General features: G+C 47.1%; 2 protein-coding genes across 2 annotated transcripts; one reads left to right on the top strand and one right to left on the bottom strand.

The window, feature by feature from the left end:
* Positions 1-1098: 1098 nt before the first annotated feature.
* On the bottom strand, positions 1099-23796 carry LOC136752570 (ras-related protein Rab-3C). Its single transcript, XM_066708008.1, has 5 exons — positions 23413-23796; positions 17294-17521; positions 6845-6963; positions 6243-6367; positions 1099-5900 (listed from the first exon to the last, which is right to left on the bottom strand). The coding sequence occupies exons 2-5, from the start codon at positions 17519-17521 to the stop codon at positions 5713-5715; spliced, it is 660 nt and encodes a 219-aa protein (XP_066564105.1). The 5' UTR covers positions 23413-23796; the 3' UTR covers positions 1099-5712.
* LOC136752568 (beta-1,3-galactosyltransferase 2-like) lies at positions 12967-14154 on the top strand. The gene has a single exon (XM_066708007.1). It carries the CDS (start codon positions 13060-13062, stop codon positions 14044-14046), a length of 987 nt encoding a protein of 328 aa, XP_066564104.1. The 5' UTR covers positions 12967-13059; the 3' UTR covers positions 14047-14154.
* Positions 23797-24901: the final 1105 nt, after the last annotated feature.

Here is a 24901-nt window from a genome sequence, read left to right as displayed (position 1 = left end):
ACTGTGCGCTGCTTCGCTCTAGCCCTGCAGCCAGGCTTAGGGGATTGCCACATAACCAAAAGGGGCATCTCGGGAAGCAGCTGAGCCCTCAGTGTTGTTGACAGAGAAAAATGGGCCGTGTGGTTTTCTGGGCAGGCAGATAAAACCCTCCTCAGAACAAACAGAGGACCCAAGATCAGGGGCACAGCGTCATAAATCTACTTGTCTCCCGATTACAAAGAGCTACCGGCCACATAACTGCACAGGTCTGGTTAAAGAAGGGGAAGGGTTTTTTGTTTTTGTTTTTTCTTGCTCAGCACGGAGAGTTGATCACCTGCTTTTCTTCCGTAAGGGTCACTTCTTTCAGCGCGTGGGTAGTGGGCCTGCATATCGACAGTTTGGTTTATTCTGGGAATCTTGGCCCCGCGTACACGAGTTCTTCGGAACAGAAATCTCAGATGTTAAATTAATCTCTGTGGAAAGAGGATAATTGAGATTAACGGGGACGAATGCTGAACATTGTGCCCTAGAAAATAAAATAAAGGTCACTTCCTGCCCGTTAATGCTCCCATTGTGGCCCAAGTTAAGGTTCTGTGCAGTTTCACCAAAGAGCACAGCTTGCAACCATCTGCAGAAAATAAGCTCACTGCAATAAAACAGGACATAGGTCACACAGTGGGCAGCTTTTACAACGAGGTGCAATCTTAGGTCTGTTCATAAAGCATTGCCTGACTGGTGTACTGTTGACTACAGCACGATTAAAGGGCTGGCGTCTTCTTTAAGTCAGGAAAACATGTTATTTAGAAGTAGAAGTCAAGGAAGAAAACGGTACAAAACAAATTAAATACAAATGTGAATAAGGTTATAATTTACCAATTTGTCCTCCTGGCATGCCAAGCAGAGATCTCTAAAAACACTGCAGTTTCATCTAGGTAGAGGACTATCATTGGTACACAAGGGGACACATGTATGATTAAAACCTATAAAGGATAATTTAAACAATTTGCATCCTTTGTTAACTATACATAAATAAACAATAAATAAGCTATATTGCAAGTGTGTAAATACAGAAAAGTAACCTGTAAAACACAAACACAAACCAAATAAACACACCAGGCCTTTCTTCATGAATGCAATCTTTATTTTTTAAACAAATCTTTCAATATATATTTATAATAGATACTTTTCTCTTTATTATTTTTTTTCCATCTAAATGAACAAACACATTCAAACTAAAACTAACATAAATTACAAGACAATGAACCCAGTGTTGTAGTGTTGCGATTGACCTTATTTTTTGGCATTCTCAAAAAAAAAAAAAAAAAAAATACACCCAGGCCCAGAGCACGGCGAACGAGCATCCACTGGAGACCTGGAGACCGTTAGGACAGGGAGGATCTTGGGAAACAGGCACCTCCTTCTATCGTACAGCCAACACCTTCTCCCAGCCTCCGTTTTCGGCAGGCCGGTTTGCTTGGAGAAGGCCGAGAGGGGTTTTCAATTCAAGACAAATCAACCAAAAAAACTAAACAAACAGTCCTGCCATCTGTTTCACCAAATCCAGCCTGAGCCGGTAAACAACAGGCATCTCAGATAGGACCATAAAGTGTATCTATCCAGTATGTTTGCACAAGGTTACAAATACAGCCCACCCCCACTGTTGAAACGGCAGTATGCAGAAAAACAGAAATCAGGTCAGCGATTGAAACACCGGAGCCGTGCAATAACCCCTTTCACTGCACTCCCCCCGGCCCCGCTTTCCAACCGTTTGATTCAGCACGGGCTGTCCGTTACCGCACTCGACCTTCTCAATACCACGGTCAGCTGCGGCTGATGCTCTCACAAGGCGGCTCTTCCTCGTTAAGACAACATACGGGAAAGCGTAGTATTCTCACTGTCACAGTATAGTAATGCTCAGTAAAAGGGTGGCAAAATCACAGGGTGGAATATGGAGAACACAAGTGCGAGATCATCATGCGAGCGAGCCAGGGAGACCTCCAGCAAGCTGCTGTTCCTCTAGCAGCAGAAGCAAGGTAGGATGGGAGTGCAACGTTTCACAGATCGATTCACAGGTTTGCAAGGTAACACTGCAGCAGTCACTGAGCACACAAACGGCAGTCTCTGTCAGAAACGGCACCAACGGATACAGGTCAACGCACAGGAAATAGGCCGTGTGTCCCAGGCCTTCTGAATTGGCACTTTCACTTTTAAAAACACGTAGCTCTCTCCCTCTTGAAGTAAGAGGACAGTTAAAAAGGCCTCAGTTAAAATCTCACCAACATTTCAGTAGTCAACTTGATACAGGTGTAATACTACACAAATAAGTGTGTGTATGTGTGTATTAAAAGCTGCTCCCCATTACTCATAAAAATGAATAAAATAAAATAAAAATACATTCAAGTCTCATCCCCTGCTTTAACGACCTTCAGGCACTTAAGAATAAGGGTTAAGATCACAGGCATCTGGTTGGCAAACCTGTGTTAAAACATGAAAGAAGGTAAATGCTGCGTGTCAATCCATGTATCTTTACGATTTCAGAAACTAGCGGGTCTGTATTTGGGGGCACAGCAGGTTCAGAAGACCTGGGTACAAAATCAAGGGGCAGCACTTGGCTAAGGAAATTTAACATTGAAACACTGAACAGGAGCCACGACACTGCCCTTCTCCTGCAGGAACCAGCTGAGAAGCAGGAGGCTGCAGTGCTCCCAGAATGCACTGGGAGGCGATGTTGTACCAAGACACTTTTTGGCTGAACAGAAGTCTAGGAACAGCGAGTTCAAACCATCAAGTTAAAATAACACCAACAGTACAATTAAACCACAAATGGATTGGCTAAAAATCTAACTGCAGTCACGCACTAAAATCCCTGAGGACCAAACACCTGCATCCAACAGTCTCTCTCACATACACACACATGTGTATGTCCTCCCTGCAACCCCCATCGTGTTCATAAATGACATTTAACTCAGACTAGGAATTCACAATCTCACAAAGCCGTGGAGAAACTGCAGACGCTGTGGGCGATAATCCCAGTAAAACACTCACACACTGTGACCAGTCAATGTCCCTCAGCAGCTCACACCACTGCCAAAGGTCTGCCCAACCTGACCAGTAAGAAGTACACTATCACAGTCGGTTAATATTGTCGACAATGTACAAGAACGAGGATTAAGAAGATTGATATTCCAATACAGAGCTGCAATCACAGAACCCCTCATTTCTGGGCTGCTGTTTGGGATGAGGTTAAGATCAGTGCAACCGACTGAAGAGTTTGCGCAGATATAAGATCGGGGTCACGTTATTCCAACACAATGAAGCCACTATCACTGAATCTGCACGAACAGAGAACGCCAAACTGCTCGTGAACTGTCAGTGAGAAAGTGCAATCCTGAACAACCCCACTCTGACCGGAGATGTTCTGCCGACAAGCTTTCTTTTGCGTTCCAGAAATTGCTAGAAGCTCTGTGTGCAGTGAAGACAACGCCGCTCTCTCCACGTCTGTGTACCCGGGCAGAACGGTTTCCTGATTAGTGATGGTTTATAAAGCAATCTGACACTTTCCTCATACACACACACACACATACACACACACACACACACACACACACACACACAAAAACTGACAGGAAACAGCTGGCGATGTTCACGCACGGACGATAACTTCACAGACTGGAGGCTGGGGAAGGAGAGGAGGACACGATTGCACTCCCTCCCCGCCCCCCCCTAAGGCAAGCCTTTTCATACAGTACCAGCCGTGTGGAGAGGATCCAAGAAATGACAAAGGAAGCAGCAGACACTATATTGAGTAATCGCTACAGGAGACAAGGTGTGAACTTTGCAGTGAGAAGCAGACCGACATCGAGATCCTAAAAGCCACGGAAACAAAAACACGGGTTTACATGGGCGTGTATGTGTGTGAGAGAGAGAACACGTGCTCACACACAACTCATCTTGGAGGCAAGCAGCAGACAGCGCTCAGACGCTACAAGCATGTAGCGGGACGGGAAAGGCGCTATACAGCTTCGATCGGGTTGTGACTGGCACGTCGGGGAATTATAGGACAAGTCGCATCAAACAACATGAATCCCATTACAGTGCTGCATGCCCAACAGCTTCAATCTAGCATCTTCTCCACAACCGACCCACAGAGTCCCATTTTAGAGCGGGCTACCCCCATGCCAGATCCCCACACACACAAAAGAAGAATAACAAACTGACACTGTTTGCCCACACCCCTTGGCGAAGCCCTGCCAGTCAGATGGTCAACAACACAAGTTTAAGGCAGAGCAACAGCGTTGGCATTTTTCTGAGGAGGGTGAATTCCTGGCCAATGCACTAAGAACTCCAATAATAATAGTAATAATAATACAGATATTGTGCAGTAGAACAGACTGGAGAGCATGGGGGGAATAAGGCAGTGACCGCAGGGACAACACATCGAAATCACTATGCAGGGAGTGGCTGTGGGGGGGTGGGGTTTATCAAGGGAGAACGGGGGGACAAGCTTCAAACTGGTTCCGATAGGACGGCCATACAGTAGTAGTGCAATAGTAGCGATGCAGTGATTTCAGACGCTTTTCCAGTGTTTTCAGCGATTCCAAAGAACAAGCGTGACCGGGGGGTGTGCAGGGTCGGGAGCAAAGTGCGGGCTCTCTTTGTGGAACCCTTTTCAACTCTGACACAGCAGGAAAGGTGAGGGGGGGGACATGGTGATACACTGAGGAGAGTTTGGAGTTTGTGGGTTTGGTGGGGGCTAATAAAGAGTAATAGGGCTCGAATCTAATCCCACAGAGAGTCACATTACATTGAAAGGACAACCCCCGCCCCGCCCAAGATTCTCCTAGCCTACGAACAAGCTACCAGGAACAGGCGTGTTTGAGTGTGCTCCGTTTACTGCTTGGCATTGTATCATCTCTCGGTCAGGGCAGCTTGTTCTAATATGGCCGGGGCCAAGGTGAGGGTCAGCTCTGGAAAAATAAAAACATTAAAATGGCCACACATCCCTTTAAGCAGCACTGTCCGCAGAGCACATGCCGAGGAAAGCGCTACAGTGACTGGGGCGAAGCAAACAACAGACTAATCTGATCAGGGGCAAAATAATTGTGGGTGTGTTTGTGGGTGTGTTTGTGTGAGAGAGTGAGAGAGAGTGAGTGGGTATGGGATTTTATCGAGGGTCCAGTTTTTCAGGAGAATCAAAGCATTCCATTCCATGCAAATTCTTTTTTCCTTAATCAATTGAAGGATCAATTAAGTAATTAAAGTGTGACGATTGGTTAGAGCCCCCCCACGCCCTGCCCCACGATTACTCCCTGCCATTGTGAATTACTGCCAATGCGCAGATCATTGCAATCGAAACTGAATGAGGTATCAGTGGGGGCGGCTGAGGGGTGATATTCATTTTGTGGTAATTGAGGGGCTGAAGAGAGGGATTTGGGGAGTAGTTTAGGAGGATAAGGATCAGGAGACAAAGAGTAGGTACAGCAGGGAGATGGGACAGTGAGAGAGTAAGAGTGAGGCTGGGGACGGGTCTAATTGGGTGAGAGGGCGGGGCAGGTGACTGGTAGGAGGAGGAGGAAGGTGGGGTGTGGGATCAAGCCGACACAATAGCTGTAAGGACAGTGGGAGCAGAGATCTCAACGAGGGAAGGACAGTGGGGTGGGAAGGAAGGGTTGAGGGAGGAAGACGGAGGGGCGGGGGGGTGAGGGAGTGGTGGTGGGTGTCTGGGGTGGGGTTCTAGCAGCCGCAGCCGCCCTGGCTGGCGGGAGGGCTCTCCTGCAGTGTGGCACTCTTGTGGTTGCTGACGAGGTGGGGGTCGTTGTCCATGCTCTCATTCATCTTCTCGCAGATGATGTCCACCAGCCGCTCGAACACCTGCTTCACGTTGATGTTGTCCTTGGCGCTGGCCTCAAAGAACTGGAAGCCTGTGGGGGGGGCAGAGTGCAGGGAGGAGAGCAGAACACACGGGACTCAGGCTCGACTGCACAGAACCACACAATGTCATCAGTGTCCTTATTACAATCGTTTGGTTTAGTCTAGTCTAGTCCTTAGTCAGGCCCTGTTAGCTGATAGACGTGAACACAGGGAGATAGACGGATGCTGTTTCTCTCTCTCTCTGCGTTCATCTGTCTGTGTGGACATCTCTCTCTCTCTCTCTCTCTCTCTCTCTATCTCTCTGTGTGAATCCATCTAGCTCTCCGTGTCCTTCTGTCCGTTTCCCCATACGTCCGTCTCTCTGTCTCTGTATGTGTGCGTTCAGTGCTCACCCAGCTCGTCCGCCAGTCTGCGGCCGTCCTCGGTGGGGATGATGCGGTCGTCCTCCAGGTCGCACTTGTTCCCGACCAGGATGACCTGGGCATTGTCCCACGAGTAGGTCTTTATCTGCGTCGCCCTGACGGACGGACAGACAGCACAGTGCTGACACACCACCCGTCACAACATGGAGCGCACACAACACACCACCTCAGGCTGAGAGGAATTCCTATCCCCGCCTCCCTCTTCCCACATCTGTCTCTGCCTGCTCCCGTTCCTCCTCCCTCGTGCGTCTCCCTCCTGCTCCCTTAACTCCTCCCTTCCCTAACTCCATCCATCCATCTATCTATCTCCCCCTGCCCACCCACCATCTCTCACTGTATCCCTCTGCCTCCCACTCTTCATCTATATTTCTCCCTTCCCCGCCTCTACCTGCCCCCAACTCTGATAATTTTTTACGTGCTCACTGTGAAAGTAAACCCCCCCACATTACTTTTTTTAATACACCTCGATGCCTATGTAGCGAACATGAATGAAGAAACCTTTCCCAGCATTCTCTCTGCCTTTTCATTCATACATTCATTTCCTCTCCTCTCCTCTCCTCTCCCCCACTCACCAGTCCTGCACAGCGTTGAAGGAGTCCTGGTTGGTGATGTCATACATGAGCAGGAAGCCCATGGCTCCTCTGTAGTAGGCAGTGGTGATGGTCCTGTACCTCTCCTGTCCGGCGGTGTCCTGAGATGAGGGGAAGACAACCAATTAGCCCAACAGCGCTACAGAGCCAGAGGGGAAAGACTCAACTGAACCACACCACTGAATTACACTAAGATGCCAGCTCCCCCACTTCTGGATCTAGCTGCAGTCAGGACTCCCAAAACCTCACACAGGCCACTGTCTGCCAATCAGAAACTACCCAATGAAGTTAACCATTAGAAATTCAAACTTAACCCCTAGTCAACAACCAAAATTTGAAGTACAAAAGTAAACTTAAAAAGGTATACTTATGCTTTGAATCCTACTTTAAACATTCAATCTTTTGTACATATGGCTGGGAGGTGTCTGTCTGGTCATCTGTACAGTTTGCATCAAATTAGTTATATCTGAAGTACAGTACGCCACGTTAAGCATTTTCTGCATTAAGTGATTCACATCAAGTGATTATTTGCAGGGCTTAATGTTGTAATCATATTATGCAATTTTTTTTTTAATCCATCCTTTCAGTGCTGTAGGGATGAAGGGGGAAGTGCTGGCAATTGATTGGAAGGGGGAGGAGGCGGTTGGTTGACTGGGGAATGGCGGACAAACAACAAAATTCGTTATAGGAATTATAGAAGGGTATAAGCAAAATCTTCAAAAGTATTAAAAAATACTTTGTTCCTATACTTAGGTGGGCATACGCAAGGTTTCCTTCAAATTACGTGGGCATTTGGCCTGCCTGCCTATGTCCTCGACTACAACCATGGCATCCTTTATTCATAGTATCAGGAGATGCCAAACTGTAAATGTACAAACTTTGAAAAGTAAATGTTTTGTTTAAAAGCACATTAAGCCATGTTAAGCATTTCCTACATTAAGCGTTTTAGTGTAGCTCCCACAAAAATGAATTATTCTCACAGTTAGAACTAGGGTTAATAACTAGGTAAAGACTATTTTTTGTCTGACAGTATGACAGTGAAATGTTTTTTTGGTTTTGAGTCCAATGTCATTAGATCTGTTAGGACTCCCAAACAGTGATCTGTCCTTCGGGTACTAGATTTGCAAGTTTCTAGATTCGTTACAGTCGCTTGCTTGGAATGGAAAAGCCACCAAGAAGAAGTGGACTGTTCTGCAATGGCCAAGTCAATCACCTGACCTGAATCCAATTGAGCAGCATTTCACTTGCTGAAGGCAAAACTAAAGGCAAGACTGAAGGCAAAACGCCCCAAGAACAAGCAGGAACTAAAGACAGCTGCAGTGCAGGCCTGGCAGAGCATCACCAGGGAAGAAACCCAGCATCTGCTGATGTCTATGGGTTCCAGACTTCAGGCAGTCATTGACTGCAAAGGATTTGCAACCAAGTATTGAAACTCACAATTTAATTCATGATGATGTTAGTTTGTCCAATTACCTTTGAGCCCCTAAAATTGGGGGACCACATATAAAAATGGCTGCAATTCCTATACCGTTCACCCAATTTGGATGCATCTATCCTCAAATTAAAGATGAAAGTCTACACTTTGAAATCCAAAGCAAATCCACTGTGGTGGCATCCAAATATTTATGGACCTAACTGTATTTTCATATTTAGAGTCCCAAGCTGTAGCTGACTTATTACACAATGATGTCTCTGGTGAGGTAAGTTATCCCTGGAGCTGGAGGGGTTAAAAGGGAAGAGGTCTGTTTTCTGTGTTCGTCGGCACAACATGTGCGACCAAAGAGGAGCGCGTGTTCTCTTTGGTCCCTGAAGGACCGCTTTCATTTAGGGCCGATGACGTCCGAGCGCTATTCTTTACAAGCACTCATGAAGGCTGAAAATGCATAAATAAATAAGATGATGATAAAAAGAAACTCATTACAGAGCTCGAACGGCCAAAAACAGTGCGGAGAGGAGACTGTCGGCATAGCAACCTACCTCGTCTCCTCTCACGTCGCCTGGTAACCAGGTCTTAGCCCCCTTACCTTCAGAACAAGCACCTGACATCACAAAGGGTTACCCAGGTAACAAGGGGTCACTCGCATTGGTGCTTGTCTTTTTATAGTGCGTGCGTGCGTGCGTGCGTGCGTGCGTGCGTGCGTGCGTGCGTGCGTGCGTGCGTGCGTGCGTGCGTGCGTGCGTGCGTGCGTGCGTGCGTGCGTGCGTGCGTGCGTGCGTGCGTGCGTGCGTGCGTGCGTGCGTGCGTGCGTGCGTGCGTGCGTGCGTGCGTGCGTGCGTGCGTGCGTGCGTGCGTGCGTGCGTGCGTGCGTGCGTGCGTGCGTGCGTGCGTGCGTGCGTGCGTGCGTGCGTGCGTGCGTGCGTGCGTGCGTGCGTGCGTGCGTGCGTGCGTGCGTGCGTGCGTGCGTGCGTGCGTGCGTGCTCCAGGGCTGGACAATGCCCCACATTGTAGAAGACCTTTGGAAGACCAACAGAAACTAGTCAAGTAAAGTTTCTATCCAGGTCGTCTGCCACGGAGGAAGAGTACATGAACTTTCGGCGTCATTCCGTTCTTAAACATTTTAATCACTCTACACTTTGGTACTTTTCCTCTGTAACTTTTACATGACTAGATAAACTAGACACTAATTTAGGCATTTACTCTCCTGTAAGATTGCACTTATAAAAACGTTTCATCATACTACATGCCTTGCATTACTAGTACTCATATTATTATTTTCATTTCCCCTTTGCTCCTTTTCCCTTGGCCCTTGACTGTGACCTAACATCTTGTCTGCACTCAGCTCTTACAATCCAGGATGTAAGACCTCCATATATTGTATACACTTGTGTAAATTGGAATTTGTAAAATGTATTATGCTTTGAATTGCACTGTATTATGTAAATTGGAATTTGTCATGTTTTATGGCTTGAACTGCACTGTATTTTTGCACTTTGTATTGCGCTTATTTTGTAAGTTGCCCTGGATAAGGGTGTCTGCCAAGAAATACAAATAATAATAATAATAATAATAATAATAAACCACAGGCAGCCAGGCATTCAACAGAGTCCCAGTACAGCATGTGTCATGACTCGGTCCCCGACTGAGTTAAAGCAGTAGTTACCCATCTGCAGCTAAAATCAAACTACGAAAAGGGAGGAAAATAAGCAAACCTATGATAGCTGTTTGTTTTGGATGTCATGTCTCAGGTGGGATGACGATGGTATAGTGTCTTTAGATCTGGGAACATGTGCAATGTCACCTTCCCTGTGTGTGTGTGTTCGTGTTCAATATATGTTCAATACAGACACTTTGTTTAACTAAACGCCCTCTCCACCGCCCCTCCCTCCCTCATGCTCGCTCGCTGTGACTCAAACAGGATCTTCAGCCTCTGTATTCCTGGAGCACCTAAGATCAGGCCGTGGCACTGGGCTTCAATGCGGCCACAGCCGAACCAAAACAGTCACCCATAAGAGCACAGCAGCCTAATCCAGTAGAAAACATACAGGAAGTGGCAGCACTGACGGAGCGGGGTCGAGGTGCGACTGGGATCTTGTTGTGCGAGTGATTTGTTAAGTTACGGCCGTGACATTCTCCCTCAGCTGATTGATCCATAAAAAATGGGCTGTGAGAATTACATATTGTCACTGTGGATGCATTTCTTTTGTCCCTCTGTGTTTTTCTTGTCTAACATCTTGAAACAGGACTCCTATCAACAGCGGATGTCAAAATGGCACGCACCAGTAAGAGTCGCTCTGGGTTTTTCGTTGGGACTCCAATTTAATGATCCATTATGCTCTTCCCCTGCTAAAGATACAATAACTGGGGGGGGGCTCATTTTCAACACAGCGAGGTTCTGTACCAAGACACGAGGAGAAGAGGGCTCTCTCTCCGGGTGAAATCTCACCGGGGAAATCTGCAGATCCTCCGAGCTTCGGGGGGGCGGGGCAGCCCTCTCGGATGTGAACGCTGCCTCTGGCCTGTCTGCTGAATTCCTGCCGAACGCCGTTCAGATAAAGCAATTGTGTTATCGGCTACAGGCTGGGTCTCCTTTCAAGGTCACGGCAGGGCTGGTGCGACACACCTCCCCGTCCCCTGGCAGCTCTCCGACAATACAATTACAGTAATAACAGACTGCACCAAGCCGGCCAATCAGAGCCTTTCAGCAGCAGCGCACACTCTGGAAGGGGTTTACAGTTTGCTCCCTTTGATCGGGTGGGGGCGGGGCATTGATTTAATCTCCCTAGCCCCCGGTGTCTGGAGCAAGGGGAGTCTTCCAGAGAATATTCCGGGAGGAGGGCTGGTATAACAAGGTCAGTATTGGGAGAGCAATGAGGCCTGTGCAAGGTTGCTGTGGATACAGCTGTACACCTGCCATTGTGCCCCCCAGCCAAGAGCGGGAAGGGATGGAAACACTGAGTCACCGGCTGTCACTTCCTCTCGGGGACACGGACGATTAATACAGTAAACAGATGTTGCCCTGCTACGGTTTTCCGTCACACCTGACATTTATTAATCCCCGGTGAGTAAGCATATTCATCTGGTAATACCAACGAGTAACAATGAGCTCACTCAATAAATAACCTACATACGGTTGATCTTTCCTCTAGACAGGTTTTTTATTCCCCACCCCCCCATCTTTTTGAAAGGTCTATCATGTAGAAATTATTCGATTATATACAACCCTTCAGAGCCCAGTGTGAGGTTTAGGTCACACACATGAAACAGGCCCAATAACAATATAGTATCCCGATGTACCAGGCCTCGGTGTGACACAAGGCCTGATGGTTAAATAACCCTATTGAACAAAATTGCCATTGAGCTTTTTAAAACTATCAATAAATTGCAATGAACTGAGCAAGACTGAGAAAATATGCAGAGGGTTTAACTCGTCACACCAGACATTCAACGTAAACAATCGAGGTTTGAACAGCGGCTTGATGGAGAGGAGGCCACACCGGATTGGCAGGAACATGGCAACCTCACGAGCTGCTGACCATTCCCACGCTCGGCCTCCCTGGGCGCTCCGTGTATTTAACACAGGGTTGTCACTATAAATAACTGCAGCCACCTGCTACTGCGGGGACGACCCACCTCTCCAGGGAGAAGATAAACAAAGTGACACAAGCAAACAGTGACACATTGGCACTGGGATTACCGAGGAAGAGGCGTGGCCCCGCGGCTCGGCTCTCTCCGTGGGACAATACACAGCTCTGCGGCGAAGCCTTAGCAAACCTAACCCCAGTGCGGTTTCACCTACAGACACACAAATTCAAGCCAGGGACAGACGAACGGTGCACCTTATGCCAAGATGCCAGGTGTGATCTCTGATTTGGTATGCGCTACAAGCCTGTACCCACCCCCACTCCCAGGTCCCACACCAAACGCACTGCACGAGCACGTTCGCAGCAGGGAGGGAGCAGGGCCGGGGACAGCTGGGATGTCCCAGGCCCGTGTGGTTGAACATTAACCGCAGTGTAAACGTGGCTGCTTTGCTCTGAGCCCCACCTATTGGGCCTCGCTGCGTCCCACGCCCTCTTGGTACACTGGCCAGGGGGGACCGACAAGCCGCCTCTCAGCCTCTCACAGCAGGAACACCGAGGCCCGGTGTGTTCACGCTTCACCCATGCACTTAGTGGGAGTTTTTCAGCATGCGAATAAGCCATCTATGTTCTTCAATTAGTTTGTTTGTTTGTAACCTGAACATGGAAACCACATGCAAACCACAAGGTGTCATTTGCATATCTGAGCAATCCTTGAAAATTGGAATACAATTATGCAAAGCGATCACAGTGAGCCTCCGCCCCCCCCAACTCGTTACATTACATTACGAGCTGTTCATTAAAATGTTGCGCTTCTATTGGAATATTTATTTTCATGCTTCTTCTGCGTTCTGCCTCTACAGGGGATAAGGACAGCCTGGACTGGTTTGACAAGACCATAAACTTGGAAAAGCAGCAGATTCAGTGCTGGTAAACTGCTGTTCACTATTAACAAGTTCCGACGTCTAACACTGCTAGGTTTTGTTTTGTTTGTTTTGACACTGTGCCTGCCATTAAGGGAAGCAATATTGCCTGCATTTTGCTGGCATTTCAATGTGAATGGGGCTATTGATTCTCTAACACACAAAACTCTCCCTTTTTGCATTACCAGATTGGGGCAGGGAGCCAAACACAGCGCAAGACACATCAGTAAACAGCTCTGTGGAATCGTCATTGGAATGGACAAGAAGTTTTGCAGTGTCCTGTTGATTCTGCTATGTGGTTCAGCACTCTACTACGCCATATACAATATCTGCAGTAAATCAGAGAAGCAGTCTGTGGTGCCCATTCTAGAGTTCAACTATCCACTCAAGTATGCCTACATCCTGAATGAGCCGGACAAGTGCAGAGAGAGAACCCCCATCCTGGTGCTCATGATCCCCGTGGCTCCACACAACCGCCCAGTCAGAGACGCCATCAGAAAGACCTGGGGCCAGGAGAACTTTCTCCCGGGGGTGGAAATTCTCCGTATCTTCGTACTGGGGCTGCCCTCTGGGGACCAAGCCACTCAGATCCAGGTGGAGCTGGAGAGGGAGAGCCAGGAGCACCGTGACATCATCCAGAAGGACTTCCTGGACAGCTACCACAACCTGACCATCAAGACCATGGCGATCATGGACTGGCTGTCCTCCTACTGCCCAAGGGCTTCCTATGCCATGAAGATCGACACAGACCTATTCCTCAATGTGGACTACCTGGTCAACAAGCTCCTGGACCCCCACGCCCCTCACCCCAAGCAGGACTACATCATTGGGGGGATACTGGAGAATACCCCAGTAATCAGAAGCAAAGGCCACAAGTGGTACATGCCAAAGGAGGTCTTTCCCAATGACGTTTACCCCATCTACGTCTGCGGGATGGGATACATCTTCTCTGTTGACCTGGCCTCCAAGGTGCTCTATGCATCTCGGTTAGCGAAACCAGTGTTCATGGAGGATGTCTACGTGGGGCTGTGTCTGCAGCAGCTGGGGATCAGGCCTGTATACCCTCCAAAGCAGGGCCTGTTCGCCTACATTTTTGTTCCATACTCAAAGTGTCTCTTCTCCCAGCTCATTACTTCTATTGTTTATCAACCAGAGGATCTACTGCACATCTGGGAGGACTTCACACAAGTTGGCCAAGCATGTCCAGATGAAATGAGAGAAGTACAGAGCCAAAGACCATAGATATGGAGAGATGCATTGTGGGGAGAAGAAGTTGGTGGTTTAACATTTTGTAACTGCTTTGTGATGTGAAATGTGTTCTGTCAAATAAAATCACTTTTGCAGCCCTCATTCCCTTTTTGCCTTTCACATGATTCTGAATTTCCATTAACCTCTTTGATAGCACGTATGACCTTTATGTTAAGTCACATTTTCAATATTTACTGTGGTGAGCTGTGCTTGCTTTAACAGCTTGTAAGGTTCACAGTAGGTCTCTACAGCTTTTGTTAAGGAAAGTAATATATTAAATTGTGACAGAGTATATGAAATGGGGAGTTCTACAAAAAGTGCTCTAATAATTCCAAATGGAAAGGGTCTAAAATCACAAGGTTCTTCCTTGATCAGAGAATTGTTTTGACCCCATTTGTAAAATTTAATCATTTAATCAGATACATTACTGATTACAATTATTTTTGATTTTTTTTTATTTCTGTATTTTTATTTCCTCCGGTCAACTACATTTTTTTTTTTTTTGTTTCTAAAGTTTTTTTTTTTTTAAGTAAAGACATCCAAATGACAGCCAATGGTTTAAACAAAATCAAACCTTTGACCCACCCGCAAATGGAAAACTACAAACCTGTTCATCATAGCGGTTACATTTATGATTAGAAGAAAGTGTAATCTTACTGAAAATGAAGCTGCAACTGAGCTCAGTTCTGTAGTTTTCTATTAGCGGGTGGGTCAAAGTTTTGATTTAATCTTGTCCTAACTCCAATAATTCGGTCATATACAACTAAGCAGGACAGTATTACAGATCGCCAAAATTACTCAAGTGCATAGAAAAAAAAATAGTTAATACAAAATACAAGTCTTACGTGTGTATGTTTCATATGTGTGTGTGAGCTTTTCATACGTGTGTATTCGACTTCATATGTGTGTGTGATTGCTTTATATATTTGTGCACAACAAGTTTGAATTCCTCCTAAACGGTCCCTCGTAAGTCAGAGATTTGACTCCCATTGGTCGCTCATGCAGGGCCTTCAAGCTAGGCAGAGAATACCCTGGGAGATCTATGGCCGGCCTCTGCTCACTCCTGATTGGTCACCTGTCTAAATTCAGGGACATTTTCAAATTGTCCATTGGTTAAACTTGCTCAAGACCTTCAAATTAAACCAGGAATCCTGGACAGCTTCTGCAGGGCGACAGGGGCCGCTGTCAATTGGGCCAAGAGCGAGGTCTACCTCTCCAGAGCATGGCCTGTCGGCCGGGGCCCGCCGACCGTGTTCCCTGTGAAGCCGTCCATCAAGGTTCTGGGGATCACGATCGACGGGACCAACACGGGCACCCGGAGCTGGGAGGAGGCTTTATCTAAAGCCCAAAGAAAGATCCACGGCTGGAGCACAAGGACCTTGACGATGGCCGGTAAGGTGCTGGTCGTAAAGGCCATCCTCTTCCCGATACTCCTCTACGTAGGAATGATCTTCCCCCCAGACAAGGTCGTCGCAAAACTAGTGACCAGGATTATATTTCGGTTTGTCTGGGGGAGCAAAATGGAGAGGCTGAAGAGAGTGCAAATGGTGAAGGGTACCCTGGATGGAGGCAGGGGGGTCCCGGACGTTGTGCGGCTGATAAAGGCGCAGGGGCTGGCCTACGTGGTCAAGAACATCCAGGCTGCTGGCAAGAAAGTGAGTTTTATGAACCGCTTCTACTTTGCCAGCAGCCTGAGACCATTCGGCCTCTGCACCATGGACAACACCAGGCCGCACTCGTGGGATCCCCCGCCGTTATACAGGGCGCTCCGAGCCTTTGCGCTCGAAGTAGGCCTCCATAAAGTCGTGCTGGCCTCCTGGGATTATAAGACCATCTGTAGCCAGATGAGATCTACCCAGGAGACCAGCCGGATAGAAGATTTCCCTCCCGAAACCTGCCGGTTTATCTGCGCTAACGCTATGCACGTTTGCCTCACAAATACGCAGAAAGATGTCTCCTGCATGGCTGTGAGTCGGTGTCTCCCCACCCGAGTGTTCATGCACAGAAGGGGCATAGCTCCTTATGACACCTGCCCCTATAAGGGTTGCCTGGGGAAGGAGACGGAGGCTCATATCTTTAGGGATTGCCCCTCCGTCTGCAGGGTCTGGCTCCTGTTTTTCCCGTTCCTCCGCAGGTTTGCCGTTCCTGTGCGGACGACCGCCCAGCGTATCCTTTATGGCCCTGCCAAAGGAATAACATCTCCCTCCCTGAGGTGCTGGTGGCGTGTCGTCTGCGCAGTGAAGCAGGCCCTGTGGGAGGGACGGAACATCTGCCTTTTTAATAAGCAGGAGCTGGACCCGATTGTCACTGCGCGGAGGGGCATGGTACTCATTCGTGAGTATGTCAATCTGGAGGTCCATCACAGGGGCAAGGAGGAAGCCTATAAGAACTGGCATATACAAGATCTGGGGGAGCTCAGGATCCCATGATGGGACCCACCTCCGGGGACAGTCATCTCCCCCTGCTGGAGATCTTTTAACTATTTTATGAATGATTATATTTTAAAATGAATTTTAAAAATGAATTTTAATTGTTTTTAAAGATTTAGTTGTTTTTAAAAACACTAGTTTGATTGGTTTTTTGGGTTGTTTTTGTTATATTTCTTTGTCAAATGCATTGGCCGTTTGTTTTTAATTTTAAATGAATTGGACTGTTTTGGTTTGTTTTTTATTTTTCTTGTTTTATTTAATTTTTTTGATTTGTCCGATTCATTTTCAGTTATTTTCAATGTATTTGACATTTTTTGTTGGTTAGCAGGTTTGCTTTTAGCACATTTGTTTTTCTTTTATGCACATGTTCAGTTATTTTGAATTTAATCACTTTAATCACAAGAATTACAATTTTGAATGTTTTTATTTGTAAAATGTAAAATACTTCAAACAATAAAACAGTCTAACACTGCTAATCAACTGGAAAAGGGTAGAAAATCTGGAGTCGATATTGTTTTGAGCTCCTCTTCCGCTCCGTTGCCGCCATTTTAAAGGAGACCAGAACAAAATACCGACCTTCAGTTAAATAAAAAACTAAACAAATAGCTTGAAGGAAAGGACATACGTTGGGCTCTCGTAGACAAAAATGTTGATCTTGAGTCAAACGCACAAACAAGCAAACGATTGTTTGGAGCACAATAACGGGGGAGCACCACTCTCATTTCCCCATTTCCAACCCTGATCACTTCTCCCGCTGTATCGCAGCGTTACTCCTACACCCCGCCCCCCCGGCCCCGGTGCTGCACACTCACCCAGATCTGCAGCTTGACCCTCTTGTCATTGCGGTAGACGGTCTTGACCTTGAAGTCGATGCCCACGGTGCTGACGAAGGCCGAGGTGAAGGAGTCGTCGGCGTAGCGGAACAGGAAGCTGGTCTTGCCCACACTGCTGTTGCCGATGATCAGCAGCTTGAACATGTAGTCGAAGTTTTGGTCGGCTGCGTCCTTCTGGGACTGCCGGGAATCATTCGCCGACGCCATCTTGTGACGGGGGGCAGAGAGAGAGAGAGAATGAGAGAGAGGAAGAGAGAATGGGAGAATAATGGAGTGGGTGAAAGAGAGGGAGTGGGACAGAGGGGGGTATACGATTGTAAACAGCAAGTCAGAAGACACAAGCTCTTGTGTTTTATCACATGTTCTGTACATCCACCATCTTTGTGCTTTAGTGTTGGAAAGCTGACGTGCTCTCATGCAATTACAGCCTAGTCAGACCAGCCTGGGACCCAAAGCACATCGCTGTGGATGACCGGGAACAGAAAAACCAGAACTAGAAGTGCAGTACTGCAGGGGCGGAACAGGCCCAGACATCTATCAACAGCCCTGCAGCAGCAATGAAAACCAAAGGCCAGGCCACCACCCCGCTCAACACATCACGAACAGCTGTCCGCCACAACTGGGCTGTCGTCTCAGCGCTCTGTGTGTGTTTGTTTTGCCGAGTGTCTGTCTGGCTACCAGGGAGGAGGATGGCACAGCCTTTGTCCGTGTGGAGAGGTTTGGGATTGAGCCAGTAGGGCAGCATTAAGATCCACTCTCTCGCTCACGCTCACACACACAAAACAACAAAACACCAATTCCTCCATTTTACATCTCTTTTGTTGCCTGCTTTTCCTCTGGCTAAATAAATAATGTCATCTGTGAGTACAGAAAGGGAAAAAAAAAAAAGTGTTGCTGCAGAAACCACACCTTGGAGGAAAACTCTTTACTGCCCTCCTCCCCCTTCCCCCGTCCCCCCGTCGCTCAGCCCCGGGCCCTGCTGATAAATCAGACGCACTCTCCTCTCTCCAGACAGCTTTTTGAAGCCTGCTGCCATGGAAACCAGCCCAGCCGCTTCCCCGCCACCCATTACTGAGACGCAAACCCACAGTCAGCGATTCCCGCTCTGCTGGCAGATAAAACACTTTTTGAGGAGACTGCAGTTATCCACTAAAATGGATTTTCTACCCCCCCCCAATCATAATATCCTTGCCAAGATATAAAACCTTTTTCAGCCAAGTTTCTGAGGCAGAATGAGGGAGGAAGGGATGCATAAACACTGCCTGCACAGCATCAAATAGTTAAACTATTTCCCCTCGCGCAGACCTTCAGTGCGTTGAGGCTTAGCACACTGCACGGATTAAACACCACTTTGTGCAAGACCCTCAAACTCAAAGAGCACATTGAAGGAAAACTTTTGGGGGGGAAATCATACACTAGAGACTGGCCATTGAGCCGAATACAGAAGCAAACACAAGAGATTACAGCTAATTACAGGGCGGTGCGTAATGAGTCTGGTAACCAGCTTCTAGACAGCTTGGATACCATTTTGCCTGGCCTGGCCGGATTTTGTCTGCCCTGCCCCTGTAGTAAACACTTGGGTTAAAGAGCTTGTGTGTGTGTGTGTATTTGTAGTTTTTCTACACACTGTGCTGTTGCAATAACTAATTTAACACAAAAATCACCTTCCAGTGAAAGGGCAGGTAGGAGGTCAGCTCTCAGCCCACCTCAGCGATCTGTCCGGTGGGCACAGGGCCCAGCTAACCGGGCTGCCGGCTGCTCCTCTCCAGCGAGCGCAGAGGCCCAGGACACATAACGCACACCCCTAATCGACTCTGCGGCAGGAATCAAATACATGAACAAATGGAAGTGATCGAATAAATAAAAGCTCCTCTGGTTGACTTCATTACGATTGACTGGATGGAAAAGTGCCTTGTTTGCAGGCAGAGCAAAGGGAAGCTCACATGCTGTCAACATTCCCCTTTGTTCTCTCTATATTGTCTCTCTTTCCTCTCGATCTGCCCCTGCACACACACGCGCTCCATCCATCACTTCACAGCCTCTTGCGGCTCCCCCCCGAGGCCAGTCACTTTAATGAGACAGTCATTAGGATGGGCTGCGAAGCTGGCACTAGCACAATCCGCGCTGGCGTCTGCTGCCCAGACCAGCGGGCAGAGCAGAGGACTGGGCCCAGGCGCCAACGCCACAGGCAGGGCCGACGGGATTTCTGGCCGTCAGGAAGAAGTTCAGGAGCCAGCGACGAATCTACCAGTTCTGTTCAAGACAGATCTATAGCGATTCATATATAACACTTAATACCATACCATGAAGCACCACCCAATCCTTCACTTCACCTGCTGGGTCGGATAGAGTACTTTCCTTGCATTGTGCTGTATGCTGCAATGTTGTTGTTTTTTAATTTTAGTTTTTGGATACAGGCATCAGCCACACAGATATACATCACCCCTGCAGTTCTCGGCCAACGCTGCCACTCCAACTAATGCTGTTCTTTTGCTTCTGATGTCATCTCTGTTTGCCATTTTATTTCATTACAAACTGCACTGCTTTGAGACATCTTTACAGCTCGAGATCGCACGTTGCACACCACAGAAAATACATGATCATCTTTCAAACTGTGTGCAACAGCCTTATGTGACAAGCGGGACAATATCGGTGAACATCATCAGCTACAATGACCAGAAACGACCCGATAGCCAGTAGGGCAATTTCTCAATTTACTGGTGCCGATTCCACTCCACAAGGCCAGAGCTTGTGACCGAGACCCAACCCTGGGAAGTCAGAACCTACAGGAGTTTTTTTACTTAATAATAATAATAATAATAATAATAATAATAATAAATGGGAAAGATGCTGTGTCCAATCTTTCCAATTCATTACTTAAGTCCACACACACACACACACACAGTACAGCGCTCTGTGGCTACCCTGCCTCGGGCTACATACTAAATAAAAATGTATTGATTGCTTGATACAGCTCAGTTTAGACTAATTTCTTCAGCCTTTTGCAGAATCAGCCTCTCTCTCGCTCGCTGCAGGGAGGAGAGCCCCGCGAGAGACAGGGGAACCACACGTGCACACACTGACTGGGCTTTCACAATGAACGCCTGGAAACACACACAGCTGGAAGGAAGCCCACCGAGTACTGAGTGTTCTCTCTTTTGTTGACGTACATTTGTTTATAACATTTTAACACAAGAAAGCAGAGTAGGAAACGGATTGTGTTTCACGCAACCTTTCTATGATGTTACACTATCTGTCTGCACGTCCCCCTCCCCCACAGGCACAACCAAGCTGCCTCTGGGACGAGGTAAACCGGTGTCCACAAAGACCTCGACAGACTTATTTACATACAGTTCAACAGCAATGTGTTTGACAATGTCTTACTGATGCCCCGAGCAGACACCAATACTAGCTCTCTCACTATACAGAGAGACAGAGGAAAATCGGTGCTCTGCTCTACAGCGGGCCCCGCCCACTGCACCAGGCCAGAGTACCAGAGGTGGATGGGTTTGTGTCTGCTCCGTTTTGTGCTTGGCGTTTGTTTTGTCAAAGCTTCATTACTTGCGTCTGCTCATTTCACTACGATTTCACTACGGCAAGGGATTGGGGGCATTTCAGAAGACAGACTGGTTTAACTCTACTAAGCTAAGTCTTGTGGATGTTGGAAGGCAGGCTCTTGCTAGCTTTCTCAGGATTAAACAGAGGGAGGGTGTCACTCACCGGATACATCTGAGTGAAACCTGGCAATAAAAAATGTAAACAGAACAAGTAAAGCCAAATGTATTCTACAATAATTCAAGTCTCAATTTTACTGCTGTACAATAAGCTTTTTATTGCTTCTGGGAATAACCTGGGTTTTGACTGAAATGAATCAAATTAAATTAAATGAAACTTGACAAACAGTATCCAAGGTAAATTTAGCATTGTGGCACAGAGTTGAGTAGAAAGAAAAGATATATTGTTAGTGTGGGACAGTATCCAAGAATACCACTGCGGTTACTCAATTTCACTGTAATATTGCAGATTAAGGAATGCTTGCCACTCGCATTAACCCGCACTTAACTTGGCAGCAGAGAAAATGGACGTTTTGTTGAGTCAAATAATGACTCTGCCGAGGGAAATACATGCGAGTGTGTGTGTGTGCGTGTGCGTTGAGATTTCAACTGCAGTTTCATCACTTCGTGGGCATCTTGAGCAATGGCGAAAATAAATCTCCTCTCACTGGTGTATATGCAGTGTTGCACTGGTCGGGGAGAACCGAGTCTTTGTTTCACTCACAGCTAAATGACACACCCGATGTTGAATCTCACCCACTCCCTGACTGTCCAGCCCTGTCCTGCTTTGTTTGATCTCAGGGCGATAGATTCTAGAACAGATAACAAACCCTGGGTTCCAGCGCGGCGGTTCCAAACCCTGGTGCCACAGAAGCTTTTACACACGACAAAAATATACATACATACAGAAAGTGACAAGTTCCTGACAGAATTAAAACAAAAAGGTGATGTCCTGCTAAACATTTGAAGTTAAGTTGCTGCGCCTTATTGTATTTGGGCAATATATTTACTTCACTTTGCACAGGATGGAAAACTAATGAACCCAAGGCCTAAATAACAATCTGATTCTTTATTGTGAACTCTGCAATTGGAGGGAATTGACAATCCACCATTGAATTAGATCAGGTGGTAGTGTGCCCCATTTTAAAGCCATTTAAATTTGAATAACTCAGTACAAAAACATGCCCAGTCTTACTCAAAGCCTGATCCTAGCCCGGGCCAAAATGTAACCCCAATTGTCTCTTAACTTCACGTTGATGCATGATTTAGCAAAATACACAAAATAAATTCATCATAACGAAACAGTTTCAATACAAACTATAACGCCATTTGAGACAGATGGGTAACATGCCACCGTCCTGTTTCATAAAGCTTACTCCTGTACTAACAGCTTTACACGCAGACTATGGGTGAGTAACTTGTATCATATATCCACATAAAGCAGACAAGTGAGCACAATTCAGCACTTAGAAACAACAGCTGCTTTAACATAAGTAATCGTAATGACTGCGGGTCTAATGCTGTCATGAAACCAAAGGATACAATAATCACATTGTCTGTGTACTCACTCACTCACTCACTCACTCTCTCTCTCTCTCTCTCTCTCTCTCTCTCACACACACACACACACACACACTGTATACAAGTGTCTTCAGGGTTTCTATGGGAGCCCCTCCAGCCCAGGTGGAAACTCAAACACATGGACACATGGACACATGGACACATGGACACATGGACACAGCCCCGCACGGCAGGTCTTTGAGAACAGAGGCGTTTAAACGGCAGTTACCCACAGCTGGGGCTTAGCAGGGCACGCCTATCTGCGTCGTCCCGAATAGTTTTCCTATCACTCCAACTTTTATTAAAACTCAAACCCGTGTATGCGATGCAGGAGGGCCTTTATCTGAGCAGCGGACTTGGCGTTTCATTCATTTCCTGCCTTGATGCCTGGTTTTATAACCCTTTGCGCAATTAACACTATCTGCTTCATATCTGACTGTTTGTGAAACTGTCGATAGCCCAGTATAAACCGCACACAGACAGACACAGCCAAACATGTCATTAAAGCATGAAAACCGACAGCGCACCCGCACATGATCACGGAAACAGATGTTTACATCTGCCTGCAAACGTCACTCACACGAAGGAACCAAACGCAAGAAAACAGGTTGATACAATCCAATGCGTCCTCCAAACATATCCATCCATCCATCCATCCATCCATCCCATTTCTGAAGCAGACCAGTCGTGTCCAAGCCTGCTCTGTGGAGGGATCACGTTTGTTAGAAAGGTTGAATAAACACCATGTTTTAGCGGAGACCACCTCACCCAGATGCTCGGCCAAGATGCATTTGACAAAGTACCAGCACAACTCAGTTATGTACCTAAAAACGTACACAGACAGTAACTTGTTAGCAAAACCAACTAAAACTAGATCTTAACTCAACATGACCACCAAACCCGTCCCCGCTGCTCCTCTGCCCTTTCCATATGTGCGCGGCGCTGGGGAGCGGATTCCCAGTGAGGGTCCCAGTGGACCAGTACCTTCTTCCGTCGCGGATCAGACGAGACCTCCTCTTCACGACCAGGTGTCTATTGAACTGAGCCCAGTTACTTCCCAGGATAGTTGTTTCCCAACACGTATTTGTTTCCGATCCCCTCTCTCTCTCTCTCTCTCTCTCTCCCGGATCTAACCTCACACGCAGCAGCTCGCTTTCATTTGCACATACAAGTCACGGAAGGAAGCCAAACGCCGCCTGCAAACTACTGAGGACTGTGTACCGGGTCTGTCTCTCTCTCTCTCTCTCTCTCTCTCTCTCTCTCTCTCTCTCTCTCTCCAGACCTTCACAATCAACACAGCTCGGTTCAACTTGGCGAACCATCAGCAGCTCTAGAGGGCGTATCTGTATGAAACCTCTTCCATTTCTTTTTCAACACTTTTCCTGAGTTTTCCTGGGAGTTTTCTGCAAACCGGACGAACGGGTTTCTATACAGCCAGGAGCCGCACAGTCTGCTTTGCAAGTCAGTCTTCCTGGCCGGCAGCGCATCTCTGATAAAGCAACACTGAGCTACAGCAGCGTCTCAGAGCCCAATGATATTTTGCGCTACCTTGTTCATTATACTTAATGCACCAACGTCATGCATCAAACATCAATATTGTAATAAAGGCAAGCCATAGGATATGTCGCAAACTGACATTGCTTTGTCAAAGACCAGCACTTTTGCTGCAAAATAAAATTAAAGTATTTTTCAGAATATACAAAATAAAATAATAATAAAAAACACCCAGGAAGTTAATCATCTATGTGAACTAGAATAAAGCTGTCTCGTCTTTTATTTGTGCAGCCAACATGATGCAGGGAGTGCAAAACACAGTTAGCATGGTTTAAACATGCTGCTGGGGATACCTCAATGGGGGGATAAAACTGGGATTATCACTTTTAAATCTTAAAATCGAGTAATCAAATCTAGTTACTGAGTCGCAATTTTATCTAAAGCTGCTTACAGAGAGAGACTGGGGGTGGGGGGCTGCTATGATTTTAGTGAAACCATCCCGGCCAGTTTTCTCTGCAAATATCGATTTCCAAACCTCACCACAGGGCCTCTGTAACTCAATTAGAACATTTGAACAGCGCCAAGATCACAAACCGCCTGGATTTTAGTGGTCATGTCCAGGTTTCTGAAATTCTGCTCTTTCATAGGTCTGCAACCCCACACAGCCCTGCCCCCCACCTTCCTCTATGGCACAGTATCAATGCAGCACTGTGGATGCACAGACTAAAGTAAGCAAAATACCGCTAATGAGCCCCTCTGGGCCGCCACTTACTTTCAGCGCAACTGTATCAGTTACCGCACTGCCCAGGTGGGGCTACATTAGGAGCTGAAGCCCCTGATCTAGTGTCAATCCTTTCTTCCCCAGGGGAACATCGTACATACTTTAGGGCCAGAGGTCAGCTGTATTCACACACTGGCAGAGGTCATAAAAATGCCTCCAAGTCTCCAAGCACAAAATGGAGCATGCCCCAACCTGTGC

The sequence above is a fragment of the Amia ocellicauda genome, chromosome 7 (assembly GCF_036373705.1).
Source record: "Amia ocellicauda isolate fAmiCal2 chromosome 7, fAmiCal2.hap1, whole genome shotgun sequence".
Classification (NCBI taxonomy): domain Eukaryota; kingdom Metazoa; phylum Chordata; class Actinopteri; order Amiiformes; family Amiidae; genus Amia; species Amia ocellicauda.
Note: the sequence above shows the minus strand (reverse complement) of the source record. Positions and strands in the feature narration are given on the sequence as shown.

What these genes read in the sequence shown, in the direction of transcription:
- LOC136752568 (XM_066708007.1), top strand. Translation starts at nt 13,060, where the DNA reads ATGGACAAGAAGTTTTGCAGTGTCCTGTTGATTCTGCTATGTGGTTCA.
- LOC136752570 (XM_066708008.1), bottom strand. Translation starts at nt 17,521, where the DNA reads ATGGCGTCGGCGAATGATTCCCGGCAGTCCCAGAAGGACGCAGCCGAC. An exon ending in GGGTCAAGCTGCAGATCTGG is followed by an intron (nt 6,964 to 17,293) that starts GTGAGTGTGCAG and finishes CCCTCATCTCAG; the next exon opens with GACACCGCCGGACAGGAGAG. An exon ending in TTCAACGCTGTGCAGGACTG is followed by an intron (nt 6,368 to 6,844) that starts GTGAGTGGGGGA and finishes TCCGTCCGTCAG; the next exon opens with GGCGACGCAGATAAAGACCT.